Source organism: Marmota monax, unplaced genomic scaffold (genome assembly GCF_021218885.2).
Source record: "Marmota monax isolate L192 unplaced genomic scaffold, Marmota_monax_Labrador192_F-V1.1 WCK01_AAM20220418_F8-fsc00056, whole genome shotgun sequence".
Taxonomy (NCBI): domain Eukaryota; kingdom Metazoa; phylum Chordata; class Mammalia; order Rodentia; family Sciuridae; genus Marmota; species Marmota monax.
In genome coordinates, this window is record NW_026695212.1 from 12,877,601 (window position 1) to 12,900,253 (window position 22,653).

Sequence of the window (22,653 nt, forward strand, 5' to 3'; positions counted from 1 at the left end):
TGATGTAGAGAACGCATGAATTGTTTTGCCAAGTATACCCTCAAACAACCTCCAAAGTTTCTTTTTAAAATGTTTTCTCTCTATCCATTCATCCATCCATCCATCCATTCTCCCCATTAGCTTTTCTGAATAAGCAGTTTTGGATATAAATGTGGGCTTGGGAAAGACTACGTTCACAAATCAAGCTGGTGCAATTTTATAACATACATTACAGACCAACTTCACACCTGAAATTGAATCAGAAATCTTCTGGGGGGGGGGGGTGAGTAATGAAAATTCCTTGTTTAGTCTAATACCCTTTTCTACCCGAGGCAGATGAATATGTTCAGACAATGCAATATTCTTTGTTACTTATACAGAATTGAAATGTGAAAAAAGCACCTCAGTTTCTAGAATTTAGTTAACATCTAAATTTACTTAACATCCTGTTCAAGTGGAGCTAAGCCCCAGATTCTTGTTAGCTATCATGACTTTTTAAAAAATTTTATTTTTATGCAGTATTAAGGATTGAACCCAGTGCCAGCTCCAGCTATAATGACTTTTAAGTACAGATAGCAAAAGGTTGTTTTTTGTTGTTTTGTTTTTTTAATAGTGTGCCCACTACTCTGGGTCTGTTTGTGCCTTTTGGAGGAACTTGTTAGAAGGACTTTTGTGCCTCACCTACTTCTAGAGATTCTGCTTTGGTGGGGCTGAAGCAGGGCTTTCAGATCTGCCTTTCAATTCTCCCAGGAAGTTTTAATGCAGGTTCTCCAGAAGCCACACTTGGGGAAATTGCTCCAAAAGAGAAGTTCTAGGCTCTGAAGAGGCACAAAGAAAAGATCTGTACTCCTCAATGCCAGCTCTGAGGAGCTGAAATGGTGAAACCACCTGCCTGACAACACTCCTAAGGCACATCCTCCAGATTAAAAGAAATGCTTTTCAACACCTGTGTCTCAAACATGAGCCTAGTGAGTCAGCTAGATAGGTTGTCTTTAACAAAATAGATGTAGGGTCCCAAATGATTTAAAATTAACAGAAATCAAAACAGCTCCTCCAAAAGATTAATTAAACAAGGAACACATATGAAACTGAAGTTTTATTTAAAATATAAAAGAATTGGTTCCTGAAAATGCTGGTGAATTAAAGTAAAATGATATAGTGCTTTCTTCCTACAAGTTAGCCAGCCTATACAAGTACAGGGTAATATACAGCACTTCATGCTGGCAGAATTTCACAGTAGTGGAGTGTTACAAGATTATATGTGTAGATTATGAAGAGATTCTCAGTGTGTGATGCTTAGTTCTGGGTTAACACTTTTACTGAGCATGAACAAGGGCTCCTGCTCCTTGGCCATAGCCAAATCCCTTGGGGCCAAAGTTCTTGGCATAACATCCTACAAAAGAAAATGGAGAATTAGTGCCAAGTCCATTGTGTTTTGCTAGCATTACTTAAGAAACTCCTGTAAGTTAAAAAAAACCAAACTGTTGACTATACCAAAATCAATTTATTTCAGATGCAAAATGTGCCTTGTAGTAATTATCTTCAAGCTGTGAAGTTATATCCAACATTCTGGTTCCTTTGAGTTCAGCTCATGTTGACTTAACAAGCATGGCAGTCAGATCAGCTAAGTTGTCTGTTACCCTCATATACTTGCACACTTTGAACAGGAACTTGATATTGTGGTTCTCTCATCATCTGTAAACATCTCTGGATGTTGTATTTTCAAATAGCTAGCAACACTGCCTTTCTGTTTTCAGAGTACTTTGGCTTTTTTAATACTGGTGATACTTCATGAAATAATAGCTATGGAATACTGGAATACTCATATTGATAACAGTAGGACATTAGTTTTACCTTTGCAATAGATTTCACCTTCTTTCTCGGTCAGAGTTGTGGATTCAAGACTCTTCCCACATTTGGCACATCGGAAACAGTTTTTGTGCCAGGGCTGGAAGAGACAGATGTGTTAGCATGTTTGAGAGCCCTGGTTCCTGCAATATAATTTAGATGTGGCAAGAAGTGTCTCAGGAAGATAAACCCAAAGCAAGCCCCTGGCTGCTGTGGCTCAGCTCAACTAGAAGGCTACACTGGCCCTCCTCTGTATCTGCATTCTTGGCCACCCACAAGAGGGCTGTCTTCAAACTTCATTCAGAGGAGACTGGGAGCTATATTATGGAAGACTGTTTTTAAGGGAAATCTTAGGTCTTGCTACAAACCTAGTATGCTCTTTTTGTTACCTTTTGGTTAAGAACTGGGCATCTTAATGAGGCTAAAATGATAACTTTTAAATCTACACACCTAATTAGCATCTGATGTCCTGACCCTGATTACATGGACTAACCCGAAGATCCCAGGTTGTTTGACAGTCTTGCCCTTTTCATTCATGACCTATGGGAGTATTCCCTATGAAAACAAGTTTTAAACATAGAAGTGACATGTCAATCTGTAACTCACCTTGATGTTGGGTTTCCAGACCCTGCTGGTGTCCCTCAGTTATACAAACAACAATAAGTGTTGGTGAGGATGTGGGGAAAAAGGTACACTCATACACTGCTGGTGGGACTGCAAATTGGTGCAGCCAATATAGAAAGCAGTATGGAGATTTCTTGGAAAATTGGGAATGGAACCACCATTTGAACCAGCTATCCCTCTCCTCAGTCTATACCCAAAGGATTAAAAACAGCGTACTACAGGGACACTGCCACATTAATGTTTATAGCAGCACAATAAACAATAGCTAAACTGTGGATCCAACCTAGATGCCCTTCAATAGATGAATGGATAAAAAAAGAAGCATATATACACAATGGAATATTACTCAGCAATAAAAGAATAAAATCATGGCATCTGCAGATAAATGGACGGAGTTAGAGAAGATAATGCTAAGTGTTAAGTTAGCCAATCCAAACAAAAACAAACGCCGAATGTTTTCTTTGATATAAGGAGGCTGATTCATAGTGGGATAGGGAGCGGGAGCATGGGAGAAATAGATGAACTCTATAGATAGGGCAGAGGGATTGAAGGGAGGGGGCATGGGGTAATTAAAGATGGTGGAATGTGATGATCATTACTATCCAAAGTACATGTATGAAGACATGAATTGGTGTGAATATACTATGTATACAACCAGAGATATGAAAAATTGTGCTGTATATGTGTAATAAGAATTGTAATGCATTCCACTGTCATATATAAATTTTTTAAAATTTACATAAAAAAGAAGTGATATGTCAAAAAATTGATTCTGATGGAAATTTGGTTTAGAAAAAGTTTACTTCAAAGCAGAAGACACAAAACTGAGACATGAAGAGGTCTGGGGCATCAAGTGAGCGGAGAGGAGTCATTTATTGTTAATAATTCAAATTAGCACTTTACCTTTCCAGCTCCAATTATCTTTTCGGCAGCATATACAGAATCCCCACATCTGGAACACTTCTCAGCACCTCCATATTTCTGAGCAAATTTTGAAGTGTTTGGATTTGTTGTAGGCCTGTGAGGTTGAACACTTGTAGAAGGGGGGAAAAATGAGGCAAGGTTTCAAAAAAGGCCCTTATAAGTCCAGAAGACAGGAACTATGGAACTGCGGAACTTAATTGCTATCCTGTCTCAAGGCTGGAGCCTTTGCAGCCAGCATAGGGGAAAGAATACAGAAATTACTCTCAGGTGCTGGCTGGAGTTGTTTAACCTGTTTATAGACTCATTACTACAAAAAGACAGCCAAACTCCCATACTCAAATATCTTGTTCCTGAGTCTCAACAATCCATAAGCCCTGTGCTAGCCTCTTCACTAAGTAATTATTTTTATCCCAGGTTCACAGTATCAAAATCACTGGAATCATATCTAGTTTTGTACTTCATATGAGACTGAAAAATCAATGTTAAACAATTCTTCAGTTAAATTCTGCAAACTAGCTGGTCTCCGATAAGCAGCTCAAGAAGCTGAGGCAGGAGAATCACTAGTTCAAAGCCAGCCTCAGCAATTTAGTGAGGCCCTAAGCAACTCAGTGAGACCCTGACTCTAAATAAAATATTTTAAAAGTCTAGCGATATGGCTTAATTATTAAGTGCCCCTGGGTTCAATCCCCAATACCAAAAAAAATTATTTTCTACAAACTGATCAACTGACTTAAGTAGTTACTAATAAAGTTAAGCATGTTTTACAGATCAGTTTCCCAGTACATCTTGAGCAAGGTAAAGTATGACTAAACTATTTTCTTCGTAGGAAAATATTTTAGAAAATTTGGCTATTTCAGTTTAGCTTTATTTTTTTTCTCTAGACAGAATAGTATTTTGTCCCTATTTCCAGGCCACCAGGGTAGAACATATCTCAGCAGAAATTGTTTTTCATTGAGTTAAGTAGATATACTAACATGTGCAGAATAGCATCTGGGCTTTGAGGCCCTCCTTGTAGAACCTTGTATGTTAAGCAGATAAAATAGATGACACCACTGAATAAGCAGCGGCTTAAGTGTCAATACTTTCTACTTGGAAAAAAAAATGTTTTCTAGGTTATCTTATTAAGTTACATACATAAAAAAATCAAAATCTTAATTTAGAATATTGCTTTTTCATAAAATAATTTTATTCAAATACTTCCTGTGCATCTTCAATATCTTCATCTTCACTATTTCCATTTTTGGGAATTGTTCATACACTTCTATCCAAGTTGTTTAATATACAACATCCTTTGTGGGTGGCCAACGGAAATATTCTAAGCAACAAATACCAATTCAAAGTACTAATTCACTGTATTGGTTTCTCCAGTTGACCCTAATGTAGGTGTATTTTTTAAAAAATCTCCATAATCTACTTTTTAGAGTGTTCTTTAAAAACTTGTTAACAATGATATCCATCACTTGTAGTTATGAGAGTCCAAGAAAAATTTCCAAATCTGTCAATTGTGTCAACTTCAGATGGAGTCTTCCATCTGCCTTTTAACAACTTCATAGTGTATGGAATTATTAACTGTATTACAGATGAAGAACTTGGGGCTCAGATATTAAATAACTTAGTGAAGGTCTACAGAATTAGTAAGTTGTGAGCCTGAACTGAAAATGCAGGTTGACCTCCATGAACGTGTTCTTCCCACTTGATACTGCCTCTAGAGACCAACTCTGTGAAGATGTTCAATCTCCACAAGTATTCCAATTACCACATGACACAAGGATTTCAGAGTCATTAAGAAGGCTTAGGAACCTTGAGTGTGGAAAGAAAGTGTTCTGAAAAAAACAGAGGTGAGACATAATGTAATACACATTATTATTTAGCCTGAATATAACATATTAAGTGAATGTTAACAGATTTAGCACCCTGATACTATGGTACTATAACCTTCAAAGTTTCACATTTGTCTCTCAAAGGATTAAAAACAGAAAATTATTTCATTTTTTTTAAGTTAGAGAAAAGTAATTTCTTGATGAGAACATTATGACATGGAAGGAGTGACTGAGGGATTTGCACTGACTGCTTAATTGCATGTAAGGAAAGCCTGTCATGGTTAAGTACCATGTTTCTCTGATTTCACTTCATGATATATGGTCTCTAAAGTGCTATGAAATCACTTGCTTTTTAGAACACCATGACCCTTTTATACACCATGAAATGCTATAAAACCAATATTAGAAATCACTGGAGGAGTGGGTTGTGGCTCAGTGGCAGAGCACTTGCCTGGCATGTGTGAGGAACTGGGTTCGATTCTCAGCATTCCATATCAATAAATAAATAAAGGTCCATTGACAACAATAATAAATAAACATATTTATTTATTATTGTTTATATATATAAAATCACTGGAATAGTAAGAACTTCATTAGGTACAAAACACAATATTTTGAAATTAAAGAATAGTTAGTAGTTTACATTAGAAAATCTGAGTCACATTTTGTTCACTTAAAATTAAAGTAAAAATCCAGAAACTTCCAGATTCCTGACCATTAAGCAATGTTAACTATTGTAACTCACTTCTGAAGATAACAAATATCCTCCTATCTCACCTCTCTGGCTTGATGCCCAGCCTCTCGCCGCGGTCCATGTTGAGCGTGCCTGCACCCTGGCCATAACCATAGCCTTTTGGCCCATACTTTTTTCCATAGCAGGATTTGCAATAGATCTCCTCATCATGAATTGCCACTGTTGTGCTGTCTAAATTTTTCCTGCAAACCACTAAGGGGGAAAAAGTTATGATTTTAAACATGTTCCAACAAATACCCTTTTCCTTAGAACCATGAGGTCCACAAATGGTAATGGCAGAGGCTCTCATTCATAACCTCTCCTGTGGTTCCCAAAGTCACAAGATAGCAGCTAGACTGGTCAAGTTACAGATGAAAATTATTGGCCTTCCTCCATGATATGCTTTAGAAAGTATTGGAATTTTAACGTCTAGAAGCTTCAAACTTTTTCAAAGGATCTGCCTTTCTGACAGGAGGGAAACAAGTTTCAGAGATGGCTCCGATCATATGCACAAAAGGAATAAAACTAACAATGCCTAAAATCTTAAAACCTTTGCTACCAACTTTTAAGACTTAACCCTTCTTGGCTTTTTCATACCAAGTGTTGGCACATCACAATCTGACAAAAAGGGTAGTGAGTGCCTTATGGGGCTGCCTTTGTAGGTCTCTCCTCTAAAAACACCCTCAGGGATAAAAAAGTTTTAAATCCACAATTCTAGCTGTGTTCCCTAGAACAGGAGAAAGTGCCCTCCTTTCTTCCTTACTCCTAGCTTCTCCAGCAGTGAATGTGTGTCTGAAAACTAGCAAGTGGTTTAAAGCCTGAATTTGTTTTCTCTTGTGTCTCAAAGGAGAATACATTCTTTCTTGATGGATTTCTTGCCACAAATCATTTCCACATATCCCACTTCATAAAATTGCCACATGTCATCATGTTTTACCCAGACATTATTTCACTTTCTAAAACTTCAATTAAGCTTGAGAAAAAGTATATTGTGAGAGAACTCACTGATAGCATAATTGGGCAGCTGGAAATCAAACAGTGCAGCAGAAAAGGGGAAGGAGGACAAAAATAAGGACAGGAGGAAAGATGACTAAGCTGGCTGGTTGAAAGTTATATTCTGAAGTTTCTATTATTTTACACTGAAGACTTTCTAGTGGAATAAAGTGACATCTATTCTGGCAACAAACTACCAAGAACTTGATGTTTTCTCAATGCTGACTTTATTATGGTGTAGACATTATGGCTTAACCTTAGATGAAATTGTGAACAATTTCTAAAGTATTTGCATTTCTCTTTGTCTCTATACTTTCTTGCTTACAAATTTGATGAAAACTTGATTACTTAAAAGAAACAAGAAAGTCACTAACTTCCTCCCCAAAATGGTTAAACCAAATCTTCTGAGAAACAGTAGCTATTATACAGATGTACATAGCAAACACTGATCTGGAGAACTTTTTTTTTTTTTTTTTTTTTTTTAAATAACCGCAACTCTTTGTTATTTCTCGTCATCTGCAAAGCACTCTCACTATAAAGAAGTCCAGGTACCTTGAATGTTGCTTTCTATGGAAATCGGACAATTCAAATTTCAAATATATTTTTCCTGAAGATTATTTCTTATAGTAAGCAAATTTATTTTCAACAAATGGTTTCTTACCGTAAGTTTCACTATATATATATAATATATAATATATAAGGCAAATATCTATATGGGTGGGATCCTTAGATGTGATAAATCCATCACTGAAGAAAATTTATTTGACTCACATGATCAATGAATGGCTTTCTTAAACTGATATTCAACTATTTTAAAACTGAAGACAGTTGTCATTAGAGGGGATTTGTGTGGGGGGTTCTCTTTAGCTCTATTTCTCTCATTATCAAGTATTTGCTATCTCACAATGTCTTTGACAACAGGCAGATAAAACCCACCAGTGCTTCTAAAATCATCTTCCTTAGCAAAACCAATTTTCTTCTTAAGAAGATAAATGAAAGCATTTTGCATGTAAACTTTGTCAAAGGTGGGGCATAGGGGGATACTTACTACACAGAAAGCAGCAGCGGTGGAAGCTCCTCCCATCACACTGCACCTCTTCAGCATGGTACACGGTCCTCCCGCAGGCCCCACACTTGTTTCCACCTCCCCAGACAGGCATTCTGTAGGAACAAAGGATTCATCAGAATGTCCCCTGTGCTTGTCTTACATGCTCCCTAGAGGGCTGTTTAAACCCAGGAGACAGCTGCAGATCTTGTTGCTTTATGAACCACTCAAACCACATCTTTGAAAGGCCTGCGTTCCTCCAAAATAACCTCATCTCTTCTCCCAAATTGCAGCTCTTTCATTAGGAAACTCTGGCTTGTCATGCAATTTTTTTTTTCCTACAAGACAAAGGACCTGTATTCAATAGAATGGTACAGGTCACCAGGCACAAAACAAACTATGCAGTAGAATCCACAGGAGTTAAGAAAGAAGCTGGGGAGTGGAAATGCAAACATGCCCTGAGAGAACACCCCAGTCTTTAAAGAGCTTTAAAAAAAACCCAGCTGAACAGCTAACACTTGGGTGGAGGTTTTTACTACATGTTTAATTCACTGTAACAGCACTAAATTCTTAATATTCAACATATATAAGCCATAAACAATTTCTAGGGAGGAAGAAAGTGTGCTGCTTTGCAAGAAAAACTTTTATATTTGTCTGCTAAAGTTAGGCACAATTATAGCACAAATAGCTGTGTTTGTGACCAGTACAACTGTGTGCATGCAGCTCTGCTGTAACCACAACAAACACCCACCCAGATGGCTGTGATTTCAGTTTCTATGCACAACTACACCCAACATCCACTAGTCCAGCCAACAGTTGGTTTTCCGTGACAGATCTGTCAGACCATACAGAAAAAGCTACCAACTTCTCTTCCCAGAAACATGAACTGTTTGTGTGTCAGAATAACCTCTGAACAATGTGGACTAATGTGATGTAGAGCTGGAAGGTTAAATCCTAGGCTAGCTTACTAGGACATGGAATCAAAAATCCTCTCAATTCCCTCTCAAATTGGTCTATTGGGACAGAGTTTTAAATGCCTGGTTCTGAATGACCAGCATCCTCAACCGCCTTAGCCAGAAATAAAGTCATTCTGCTAGAAGACACATTTTGTCTGCCGGTTCAAAAATAAACATTAGAAATTCTCTCTCTCTCTCAAAAAAAAAAAAAAAAAAAAAAAAAGAGTGGGTTATCACACTAGAGAGTTGTGATAAGGTCTTCTCTCATCCTGTCTTTGGATGCACCTGCTTGCCCTTCCACTTTTCCACCATGCATGCAATAGCACATGGCCTTACCAGAAGCCAGGGAGATAGATGCTGGTGCCCAATCTTGGACTTCCCAGCCTCCTGAACTATAAGCCAAATAAGTAGTAACAGAATACCTGAGACTGGATTATATATAATCCTGTTACTACAAAAGAAAAGGAACTAACAAAAATTTTTATGTATTATGCCACAATGACCAAGAGCATGATATCCGGATGGACTTGTACTTGGAAATTTTAAAAACATTTTTTTTTTGAAAAATCTGTTCCTGTTCTATGAGAAACAGTCACCAAAGGTGAAAGGGGTAAAAAGACCAAAGAAGAGGCACACAGATCCAGGACTGTACAAAGCGTAATTTGTAGGGAGACTTACTGATAGAAACCTGTCTTGGGCAGCAGAAAGGAGGATCCCCATACCTCAAGGGAGGTAGTAAGGATTTATATGCTACACTGAGACAAAGGTGGACTATGGCCAACTGGAATGTACCTGGCCTTTCTCAAAATTGATTAACATGTCCAATGTTTGTTAAGAAACATTCCAGGCATCAACAGCTGGCTCAGCTAACTATCTTAATGACTTGGTCCTATAGGGCTTTGGGTGTATGCCAGGGCCATCTGGTAGACAAAAGTGAGGTCATGTCCAGCATGGCTATAGTTAAGTCGAGATGGATTCCTACACAGTCCTTTACCACAAATAGTTTGGTTTAGATAATATTGACTCTATCCCGGTCTCAGCCTGTTTAATGCTACCATAAAAGAATACTTGAGACTGGGTAATTTATAAAGAACAGATATTTATTTCTCAGTTTGGGGGGCAGGGAACTCTAATATCAAGACACCAGGTTTTGTGTCTGGGCAAGCCCTGGTCTCCATTTCCAAGATGGCACCTCCAGAGGAGAAAGGCTTTGTCCTCACATAACAGAAGCGCAGAGAACCCCACCTACCCAGCCCCATAAGCCTTATTTATAGTGGTATTAATCCTTTCATTCCTAAATTCCTTTTTTTAGGCCCTACCTCTGGATCCTGTTATTAGAGATTAAATTTCAACAAGTTCTGGAAGGGATAAAACCACTCAAACCATAGCAACCTCAAACTCCAGGGCTGGGTATGTGACTCAGTCATTGCCAGTCAGATCAATGCACTCCCCCTTCTTGTTGTAGTTACTAGTTTAAGAATGGGTACATAACCAATTCCAATTTACTGAAAGTTAAACCCAGAGCTTTGATTTAGAGCTTTGTGAATAAGAGGTAAAGGTGCTTGCAGCAGCCTAGCCACTATAGAAGTACCGATGAATGGATCTAGCATAGAGGAAACAAGAGCCCTTCAGTCCCAATTCAGCTGTGCCTCATCTTACCCTGCACTCAGTTATGTGAGCCAATAAATTCCCTTTTAGGCACTTTGGAATTAGAACTTCTGCTCCTAGAATCAAACAACATCAACACATAGCTCCCCCCCCACACACACACTCATACACAATTGATAAAATAAAATCACTGAACTGTCAAAATCAGTTTGCAGATAGGAACAAGGAATTCCAAGGATCCACAGTGTTACCATCCTTACTCTGAAGGAATCCACATAGGATCAATATGTTGCCACAACACAGTATACTTGCAAGCTTTCCTTTGTGTAGCTGCATAAATCTTTTATTCTCTTTCCTGATGAAAGGTGCTCTATTATTTAAACCTAGAATGAAACTTGAGCCTGCTGCCAAACCTAAGACACAGAGCTTTGGCCCCACCAGCCTCTGCTGGCTTCAGTTTAGAGTGCAATCAGTGACACTGACTTGGCACCTTGACTCCTAAGTTTTTTGTGTTCTATAATACTCATGGACACAACAGAAACCCAACAGGTTCCCTCATGAGTCCTAAGACTACAAAAGATGGGAGTCTGGGCTGTACATGTAGACACTACAATTATTTGAACTGGATCCCAGCATCAGCTGGCTCTTAAAATACTTTGCTATTGTTGAGGCATTTCTTTTATTAGAAGGTGAAGAAGTGTTTAATATCTGGTACCTTTCATTTTCACACACACTTACTTTGCAGCAATCACCATTAAGGAGTCAGATTTCTATTAGGATCAAGGTTAAAATAAGATAGTCTTTGAATAATATTTGAAAATAAAATTTTAAAAACCCAACTAATCACTTTATGTTCTTCTCTTGCTAGTGAAGAGCCGCCTAGATTTTTTTAAAAGGAGGAAACAGCATTCCTTTTTCTTATGTAACTCAGAATTACTGTAAATTTCCTTGTTGTAAGTTGTCTTTAATTTCTACTGTACGTGCCACACTAGCCAAATGTGGAAGTGTCAGCTTTCAGGAAATGCCTACCATGTTTCAAAGCATTCAATGTACCATGTTAGAAACTTCTGTCCATTGAGGTGAGGACCACATCTCTGTATTTCCCACACCACCTACCAGACAATTGGCATATATCAAAACACTGTTCCATCCAGTTTAAGGGCTTTCCTAAGTTCTAAAATAACCTTTTCTGGCACACAGACAAATAATGTACTAGAGCATTTTCAGAAAGCCTCAGCTGAATTGATGTTTTCTTTTTTAGGAGGGATAGTGGGTAGTTACCTTTGGGTTTTCTTTTAAATTATTCTCTATTTTGTATATCTGAAATATTTCATAATGGAAAGAAGGAAGAATAGGTAGGCTGATTGGTTTAGACAGACTTGGGTTAACTCAACTACTATAATATTGTTCAACTTGAGGTTAGTTTTCTTATCTTATATATGGGGAAACAGAGTATTGTGAAGATAAAAATCAGTACTCCAATAGGAAAACCCACTGAACCACCCCTAAAGAGCACAGCTGCAGAGCTGCAAAGAGGGTAGGGAAAACATCAGTAGGTTAATCACTCAAACCTTTTTGTCTGGGACATTAAAATACACTGAAGTGTAATAACAACAGCTCCACCTACAGTGGTGATTAAGAAATGAAGTTCAAATTTACACTTTTAGGCTGAACCCCTAAGGACGTTTCCTGAATTTGGCAGGAGGATGTGTGATGATCTTCCAATTCTGTCACTCTTGGCATTGCTGTACATATTGAAAAAAATGTGAGGCCTCATTTTTCTTGTAAGCCTTTGGCGGCAGTACTCCACAACAGCTGCCATTAATCACAGCAAACTGGATCTGCACTGAGCTATGTGGACTGCATGCTTTTCCCAAATCTTATGTATTAATTTCTAGAATGGCAAGAGCAGAAATAAAATCCCACTTTACACATATCTCAGAAAATAGGCCAAACATAGGTTTAAATAAATGATTTGTCTAGTAACAATATTTAGTCTTTTTCTTTGGTTTTCAGAGTCTGACAGAGTTCCAGCACTAGGATTTACCCACTGCATTACAGTAAAACACTTGATTTACAATTGAACACCTATGTGCAATCACTCCTTCCTGCCTCTCCCCAGTCTAAGGCACCACCCAAAATTCCCAAGACTTACCCTTCAAGGAAATTACTATCATCTAAATCTGACTCACCTTGTGGTAAAGTTAACTATTCTCTAGGTAACCAACTGAGTGCCACAAAGTGACCATACAAGTCATTCTTATACTATAGGCGCTGCATTTACTTTAATCTGAGTGACCTGCCTAAATTCATACATTTCAAGTCTATTTGTGACTACTTAGTTTGTTACTTGATCTAGTACTGAAGGTCTGGAGTGAGTCTCTCCATAAACCCAGATTTTAAATGCTTCCAGAAGCTCTGACACTGTGTTACTACATAGAAGGTTTTGTTATTACACTAGAACCTGGCTATGATTCAATTCCTCAAAAGTGAAAATTTTTATAAATCAGTTTTATCATGAGCCAAGAAAGAGTGTCATGTAAAGAATATAAATTTGTAGCAGTGTCCCTAATTACAATGATTTTTAAAAGGCTAGTATTTGAGAGCTGCAGTTAATTAGAAAATAAGCTTTACTTGATGCCTGTCCTAAAACGTTTTTATTCTGCTACCCAAACTCCCTACTCAGTCTACTTCCTTTAGCTAGTGAACATGCTGAGCCAAGGACGGCCTCTCCATGTCTTGGTGATCCACTACATGGTCCATGTCTCTTCTCCTACTGAAGCCAAATCCTTAACCTGGCTTTTAAGACAGTTTTGCCTAAAAGCAAATTAAGAGCATGAGTTCTGCAGCCAACATAGTGTCATTTCCCTTTTATGTAAAATGAAGATAAGTGTACCTTCTTTATAGTTACAAGAATTTACTGAGACAGGCACTCAATAAATGATTAGTCTATTACCAATATTTCACAATGTTCAACATTCATTATCAATACTCACTTCCCCTCCCCATCCCATACAGTACATATCTAGTCTCTCATTATGCCCCAACCCCTTCCCATCAAGGCAACTGCCTTCCTTCCCTCCCTCATCCAGCTAACTTCTGACTTCATTTCTGTATCTCAAGTAACTGTTAGGGGCAGCTTATAAACACTGCACAGTGCTTTACTGTTTGGGAAGCTCTCCTATAAATGTAATACAGCATTTTAAAAGCCATACACTGGGACTGGAGATGTTCCTCAATGATAGAGTGCTTCCCTAATGTGCAAAGCCCTGGGTTCAATCCCCAGTACCACAAAAAAAAAAAAAAAAAAAAAAAAAAAAGTCATGAGCCATATACTGAGATAGAAGCTGAGGATAAAATGGTTATGAGGAAGGATGTCTGATTCTCAGGGTGTTTACACTGGTGGGAAAAACATGTAAATAAATGATGGCAATACAACATAACCAATGACAAAGAGGCACATAGAAAAGGCCTTTAGAAGTCTACATGGTTTCCTTACATGTTAGATAACCTCTCCTGGGCTCAAGCTACAGTGTTCATGGCTGTGGAGTCATTATTGCTAATGAACAAACAACACAGTCCATCTAGAAAAGGGAAAGGGAAATTCACCAATCTCTATGTGAGGCTTCTTCAGAAAATGCTAAAGTAACATCTACGCATGAAGATATGGAAAGGCAGCTGATTGTGTGGAGTCATGAAATGATGACCAAATTAAAAGGCATAGAGTACAGCATTGTTATAAGACTTTTTAGAGCCAAAGAAATTTATAGGCATATTATGTAGGGCCAAGAAAATGTTAAGCCTTTCTTAGGTAAGGTTATTATAAAGCAATACTGTGTTAAATTAATTATTTGCAAGAAAATGTATGTTAAAACAAATTATATTGTCATACTGTGTATTGTGTGAATGGACAAATATGTAACAACAAATTCCATCAGTATGTACAATAATGTACCAATCCAAAAATGTGGAGAAAAAAATAAAAATATTTTAAAAAGGTTTCTTTAAACAGAAACACACATAAAAATAAGGGTATTTATTGATAAGTTGTTGAAAATGTAACCAGAGGCCCACAGTAACCTACCCCTTTGTTTCTCCTAAGAGCAATGGCTCAGTATTTGTAAATTCAATGTTCATTACAACCTTATAGAATATAACTACCCTGAATTATTACAGTATATTTCTAACTGGTCATATTCTTAATACCATTATGAGACTGCTGTTTCTTCACTCTCAACTGAATGTTATTTCAAGCCTTTCATTATGTGAAAACTAATACTTGAAAAATGATATCTAGTGATTATAATTTATTTTTATTTATTATGAGTAGTGTAGAACATATTTTCATATGTTTTAGAGTTATTCATTATATCCTTTTTGTTTTTTCTTTGGATATTTATCTTTTTCTTATTGATTTGGGGTAGATCTTTTAGTACTCAAAAGAATTAGCCCTATGTGCTATGAATTGCCAATATTTCCCTAGATTTGTCATTCATCTCTTGACTTTTCTTCCATATGGTAAAATGCTATATATACATATGTATTTTTAAAATGCAATTAAATTTATTGATCTTTAAAAAAAAAAAGAAGTATGCATGGTTTTCATTTTGTAGGAATGGCAAAACAGTTTCATCTTGCAGATCCTCTGACAGTGGATTCCTGTGACTATGCTGAAGACGACTGTGAAGTTCAGTCATTGACCTGCATTAAAAATTACTGTGATTAGTAATGTCTGCCATGGAAACCACAGCAAGAAAGAATATGGAACTCAAGAATTAGGCAGACTTAAATATGAAAGTCAGTTAGCAGCTGGCCAAGTTCTTTAAACTCTGAGCCTCAACTTCTTTAGCTGAAATGTGAAAATGAATGAGAACTATCTCACAGGTGGTTGTAAAGATTTAATGAGATAGCATTTGCAAAGTACCTGGAAAAATGCCAGTATGCCACACGTGTTGGCTTCCTTTTCCTTCAGAAGCACTCCTTGACCTGAATATGGCTACCAGATTCCATTGTTAGGTGACTTGCTGAGTTCACTGATCTCCAAAGTAACTTCCAAAGCATCAAATCAGGCTCATGTTTTGTCTCCAGAATTACAAGCTGTCCCCAAACTCCTACATCTGATTTTCTGCAAAGAACAGTGAGTACTGAGGCCATCTGAATCACTGTGAATTATAAGTACTTGATTTACCAAACAACAAACAGAGGAATGTACCTCTCTCCATTCAATCTTCATTCACCCAGCTAAGTGGCTAGTGGCTTCTGCATGTCAATCTCACATCCAAACTACTTCTTTCTACCAAAAAGCTGTTAACCTCACCAAGAGGAAAACCTTCCTTCTACCTAATAAACCCTTCTGTGTTTACTTCAGCTTTACCATTCTAACTAATTCTATATGCTATTAACCACTTATGTCTTCAGCTTGGAGTACAGCAAAATTCTTGACACAAATCTGGATTACTACAGTATGCCAAATCACATACTGTAATTAAAATGCAACTATGCTATAAACTTGGTAATCCTGACCCCTGGCATCTGCCATAGCAATCCATAATCTGTGCAAACTACAAGATAGTTAACTATGCCAATAATTTATCATTTACATGATTTTCACATGGAGCTAGACCTAGAATTAAATGCTAAGACCCCTATCTATTTGCCAAATAATCACAAGTTGGTTATTTGATCTGCTACTTTCCTTTTTTTAAAAATGGAAACAATACTTATTTATATCATAAGGCAATTCTGTGAATAAGCAATATACGTAGAACACTTGGAATAGCGTCTGCCATGTGACAGGTAGTAATAATTAAAAGTACTTTATAAAGTTTACTGTATCCTTTAATCATGTTAAATAGTTTGCTTATTAATTTAATCCTAGGCATTAATTACCATTATTCCCACTTTATATAGAGCAAACCTGAGACAGAGAGATATTAAGTGATTCATAACTATGAATCCAAAAAAAATTACTAATTCAACTTAAAAACAAATACCAATAAAATCCCAATTCCAAATTACTAGTTTTATTTATTTATTTATTTGTAGTTGTAGATGGACAGATGCCTTTACTTTATTTGTTTATTTTTATGTGGTACTGAGGATCAAACCTAGTACCTCACGCATGCTAGGCAAGCGCTCTGCCACTGAGCTACAGCCCCAGCCCTAGCCCCAGCCCCAAATTAATAGTGTTTGTTAAAACTAAGCCACTGCCAGCAATAGAAATATAGTAGTACTGTCCTCCTTCTATGGCACAGGTTCTTTTTAAGCTGGGTATTTCCTGCACTTCTATGTACTAAATAAGGTCTCAATTTTCTATTTTTCTCCTTTGTGAAGCCACCATGAAAGTTTCTTTACTAGAGTGAACTTTGAGGTCCTTCAGAGTGTCTGTCTTTTTTCCATTAATCATAGACAATTAGCAGTGTTGGCACAATGAGATCTTAAACAAAAATGCAAGGAATCTGATATCATTTGCAAGTGATTCATAATATAGGTGGGATACTGGTTGGTTCTTCCTCTGTGATTTAACAATAAAATTTTTACAAATTGAAGCTGGCTTCTCTCAAATTCAGACTGATAGACACTCCTCTAAATCCGGACTCTTAACCGAGTCCACAGATTCCTTTAAAGTCTGGGTTGGCATCAGTAAATTCAGTACCATGTACTTTATCTTAAGAACTTAAAAGAATTTTGAGAAGGGACCCAGAGGCTTCACAGGGCTGTCAAGAGGTCTGTGACTCAGAAACAGTTAGAAATCCACACCTAGATAATTGAGGCCCCAAGGGAGTATGAAGATCCCAGTCCAAAAGAACTCAAGAGACAGCTGTAAAATATCAGCCCAGGAAATAATATGGTGCCTTGAGGAAAACCTGTGAATATTCACAAAGAGAGAAAAGCTGGCCCCTTGGCAAGGCTTAGGAGATACTGAGACAAGTCTGAGTCAGCTTTCTCCCAGAAGACACTTTCACTGCTATTCATTTCCCACGTATATTTAGAAAAGTGCAGAATGTTATCTAATCCCAAGAAATTTCTCCCATGCTGGAAATTTGTTCACACATTTATATTCCTTACAACAACCCTTTAAGGTATGTGCTATTATACCCATCTTACAGGACAAGTAATCAAGACCAGAGAATAAAGTTAACTTGCTTGAGGGCACTAAGCCAATGGGTGCTGCTGCTGGAATGTGAATTCTGGCCAGAGTGGTTCATTTCTGCCCTTCCTGCCTTGTCATGCCTCCTTTCCCTTAGAGGGCTCTCTCTCACCATCTCATTTGATGCATGTCATTTTTAACATAGACAAAAAAAAACGAGATACCCAGATCTCTACAGCTGTTTAGGAACAGGGTTGCATCTAGACCCAGATTTTGAAAGCTCCTCATTTCTTGATTTTTTTTTTTCTATATTAACATTCTGTTTTAGGATAAAATACAATTTCACCCAAATCTGGGTGACTCTGCAATTTCACGAGGAGAGGCCTCCAATCAGTACTGCTTTCAACATAGTACTTAGCATAGAACGGTACTGATCAAAATTCACTGAATACATTGGAAAGAATCCATTAAAAATTCATAATAAAAACTTTATATCAAATCTAAAATATCTATTGCTGAGTCAAATTAAATCTTCGCTCCCAACAATTGCACCTTATTCTCTCCTTCCTTCACTTAACCAGTAGAGGTTCTAATCCAACCAAGGCACACAAGCAAACACAGTTTCACAGATTCATGATGTAGATTTTGCCTCTGCAGTGCTCTAAACCGAATGCTGAGGATGAAGGACCCTGAGAACTAGTGATAAAAGAGTCAGTGACAGTCAACTTAAGAATAGTGAAGACCGGGTAGTACTTCATAAAATCACTAATACTTTGCTATGTAGTTTTGAAGTTATGTGAGATTTCCCCCTTTTAAAAATCTATCACCAATTCTTTCCTGAAAATTTTGGGTCAAAGTATAGCCAATTTCATGGTTGTCCTATTTGAATGAAGTCTTGGGTTTTGTTTTGTTTTAAACAGAGCTTTAAAACAGGTCCATTAGGAAGGTCAATAACTAAAGAGATTTTTCACAGTCCAAGTTTTAAAACTGCCACCTCAAAGAGATTTTCTTTATAACGATAAAATGTGTTCCAACTGCAAATAAAACAGGCTAAAATTTCCAGTAACCATTTAAACCACTATCTTTCAACATACATCCCAGCTTCGAAGGGGGAGGGGAAACCGCTGGTTTAGAGAGCCTTCCCCTCCCCCCGGGGGGTGGGGGGTGACTACGTGGAGCTCTTGAATCCAGCTTGGAACCCAGTAGGGGACTTTCAGGACCTGTTGCAGAATTTCACAACCAAACGTTCTGGCATCTTAATTTATACCTGACTGGTAGAAAGTTCTGGAAAAATATGAGATCGAGTGACATTTCCTTACCGTCCGTTAAACATTTAAGGTTTGGTACTTGGTGGGCAGAGACCACCAAACAATGGGGATGCCAGGAGCTCTGTTCGGAATAAGGGGACAAATGAGGGCCCGGGGGAACTGCAGAAGCCCCCACCTAACTCGACCAGCCCCTTGAAGGTCGAGCTCGGCTTGCACCCTCGAGACCCAGGAGACCCAGAGATCAGACCCCTTTCCCAACGGCGGAGAGAGGACCCGCTCCAGGTGAGGGGGGGGGGGCAGGCTGCTAAAAGGTGGCTTAAATAGCGACGCTAAATTCCCGACGCCGCCTCTCCTCTAGAGGCACCAGTATTGAGAAATTAAAGGTTACTCAGGGCTATTTACCTGCCCCGCGGGCTGGGATCCAAAGGCAGGGCCTGGGTGGCCGCGGGGAATACAGCAGGTGTGTTAGGGGTCGGGGGGTGGCTGGGAGAAACTGAGGCGCAAGGTAGGAGGACGCGTGGGAGCGCAAACGCGGGCCAGGCTGGGGACGTGAGACTACAGGAAGGGTGGCCGCAGGACCCAGGTGGCAGTGGGAGCCCCCTCCCCCAGGGTGGACTGCTGGGAGGAGACGCCCCCACCGCCCCTACTCACTCGAGTCAGAGGCGGGCGCACGCACTGCGGGCGGAGCTAGAGAGGCCGGACCAGAGAGAGCGCGCAGGGAGCCAGGAGCCGCGGCTGGCGCGCGCGGACCGCCTTTTAAAGAAGCCCCCGGAGGGCGTGGCCTCTCTCCGGCCCGCCCCGCCGCGCCCGGCGGATTCCCGGACCCGCTCCCGCGGGCTAAGGCGTCTGGCGGGAGGGCTTCTTGTGGCTGACTCCGGGCTGAGAACCAGGAGACAAAAGGCAGGAGTCCCGCCTCTTCCTGCCGCTTCCCGCCTGCCCAGCATCTTCCCACGTCCCGGGACCGCTCCCGCCGACCTCGCCCCCCCTTCCTCCCAACGGGACCGGCGGTTTCCAGAAGCCATAAGGACTTGGAAAAGGGGACTTCCTTACTTACTGGGGAGGCCCGGCGACCGGACGGCCCCGTGGGGAAGCCGCCCCCGCGGGGAAGCCGCCCCCGCCGCCTTGCGCGGACCTTCCTACTGGGGACCCCGTTCCCCTTCCTCGGGAGGGAGCGGTTCAAGGTTCGGCAGGCTCCAGCCATAGAAAGCCCGCCAAACGGGGGTTTCCGCCACCTCTCTCCCTCGGGGTACCCTTATAAATAAACTCAACGCGCTTTACGTCTTCGGTGGATGTTCTCTGGGCCCGTTTCCAGCCCCTGGGAATCCGCCACTTTCCTGTAGTTAAAGAGCACAATTCCTCACCTAGACTAAATAAATGACGTCACGAAAAGTCCTCATTCCTGAAGTATTTTCCCTTTCCCACCACGCATTGCTATGGGGGAAGAAACCAATACCCAGGTAGAAACCCCAGCGCCAAAGGGCCCTGGGTTTTCAGTTGATGTCAGAAAAGGCCAAGGTTGCTCATTCGGATGAGAACCAAAGGAACCTGAAACCTGAGCTTCAGGATGATTCATTGTTTTAGATAAAAAGGAAAATGATTCTCTTTTTCAAGTTCACCTTCTAGTCCTTTTGGTGACCTACTTCTCTGCCACCAGTAATGATTCCAAGCAACAATTACGAAACCTACCCCTCCTGCCACAAATTAGTGGCCTCCTCTGGTTCAAGGCTGGATAATTGTTTGGGGAGGAGGGCGTTGGGAATGGGATTTCCTGTGTATTGTAGGATGCCTCTACACGGTAGATGCCAGTAGCACCCCTCCCTCACGTTTTGACAATCAAAAATGTCTCCAGACATTGCCAAATGCCCTTTTGAGGGGAGAACAGGTCACGGGGTTGAGAACCCACGCTCTGGTACATATCTGCATGACAAAGCACAGAATTGGCTTATAATATCACTATTGTTTTATTTTATATTCTGGGGCCAATCCAGGGTAAACTCATTATAATAGCAGCCTTATTCTCTGTCCACCAAGTACTGTGTAAGAACACATAGTGGTGATTGACATCTCCTGATATTGTGTCAGGAGTCTGGAAGTATTCCTGCCTGCTGTGAGCTTTTCTAAATATGGGCAATCCTTATTTTAATGATTTCAGTGAACCTAGATGACTTGAATCCTGGGGCCAATGTGTCCCACAGATTCTACATTTGCTTTGGCTCAGCTGCTAGCAGTATTTATTTTTTCTTGCATAGGTCTATGTAGTGTTTCTACTGACTGAAACTGTTTACTTCACTGCAACGCTGTTTTTCAACAAACCATCGTCCTTTCTTTCCTATGCTTGAGGAGTTCCCAGCATCTTTATGTAGAAGGGACCCCCACCTGACCTTTTTGCTTTCTATCAGGCTCAGGTTGTCCCTAGATTCCACAGCGGCATCCTGTCATTTGAGGATGGGTTTGTTTCTGACCAAAAAGGTACTTTTACTGTCTCTGTACATTTTTATCTCAATATCTTTCACAATGAGTCTGGGAACAATAGATAACATAATAAATCTGTATTTGCATTAAATTATCAAAGTTTTAAAATATTTTATTTCCTTTTAATTTAAACATGGAAACCAGAGTCAGTTATAAAGATTAACAAACTCTTCTAAATTTTTTAAGACAGAGTAGTGTTAAGAAAGAGTGTGGCTTTGGAATCAAACATGGTTTTAACATGCAGTTTTGCAGCTGCCATCACTTGGGTCTGGAATGTCACCTAGATGCCCATGTATTAAAGGCTTGGTCCCTAGCCCTTAGCACATTGGGAGGTGGTGGAGTCTTTAAGAGGTGGGGCTTCATGAAAGGTCTCAGGTCATTGGGGGAGTGTCCTCAATGGGGATTGTAAGAACCTGGTCTCCTCTTTCTTTGCTTCCCAGCCTCTCTGAGGTGAATGAGCTTCCTGTGCCACATGCTTCCGCCATGGTGTACTGTGCTGCTTCACCAAAGACCCAAAGCAGTAGGACCAACCTGTCATGGACCAAAACCTCCAACACTGTGAGTCAAAATAAATCTTTCCTCTTTAAAAGTAGTAGTCTCCATATTCCATTACAATAAGGGAAGCCAACTAACAGTCACCTACCACCTCTATGGGCTTGGGCTAAGTACTTAACCTCTTTGCACCTGTTTCTTTATCAGTAAAAGGACAATACTACACCTTCTAGGGTTGTTACAGAATCAAAACAAATGATATGTGTAAAACGCCAAGTATAGAACCTGGCAAGAGAGTACATACTCAAGAATTATGGTTGTTATGTTAGGCAAGTCTATCCCTGTGTCCTTTTCTGCCTCTTAAGAAAGAAATAGAAATTGTACTTTGCTAAGCACTCATCTTATGTTGCCCTCCTCAAGACTTTGGTAGCAAGGAGATAGGAGTGTTTTCCAAAACAATTGAGACTCTAGTAGAAAGCAATTCATGTGCCTGGGAAAGGGCCAATAGGAGAAAGTTGCCTTCTTGGAGAATAAGCCCTTCTTAATCTCACATGGTTTTGACCCCTTCAACATCATAAAGGCAAAATTGAAGGTTAAACAAGTCTTGGCAGGATGTTTCCCTTTCCCACTCAAAATGCACATTATACTTGTAATAACTCCTTCTTTCTCTGGAACCTATCAACCAATTTTGAATCAAAGGCTTCTGTTAAGGTCACTGTCCTAAGGCAAATTGAAGCAAGGATTGCTTTTTTTCATGACCTTGTGCTTCAAGGTTAGATTCTTCAAATATTTTTATATTTT

At 39.5% G+C, this 22,653-nt stretch overlaps 1 protein-coding gene across 1 annotated transcript; it reads right to left on the reverse strand.

Moving 5' to 3' along the window:
- Positions 1 to 1,062: 1,062 nt before the first annotated feature.
- Positions 1,063 to 19,688, reverse strand: Csrp2 (cysteine and glycine rich protein 2). The gene is made up of 6 exons (XM_046430750.2): positions 19,540 to 19,688; positions 7,970 to 8,082; positions 5,973 to 6,141; positions 3,355 to 3,484; positions 1,834 to 1,927; positions 1,063 to 1,372 (listed from the first exon to the last, which is right to left on the reverse strand). Exons 2-6 carry the CDS (start codon positions 8,079 to 8,081, stop codon positions 1,296 to 1,298), a joined length of 582 nt encoding a protein of 193 aa, XP_046286706.1. The 5' UTR covers position 8,082; positions 19,540 to 19,688; the 3' UTR covers positions 1,063 to 1,295.
- Positions 19,689 to 22,653: the final 2,965 nt, after the last annotated feature.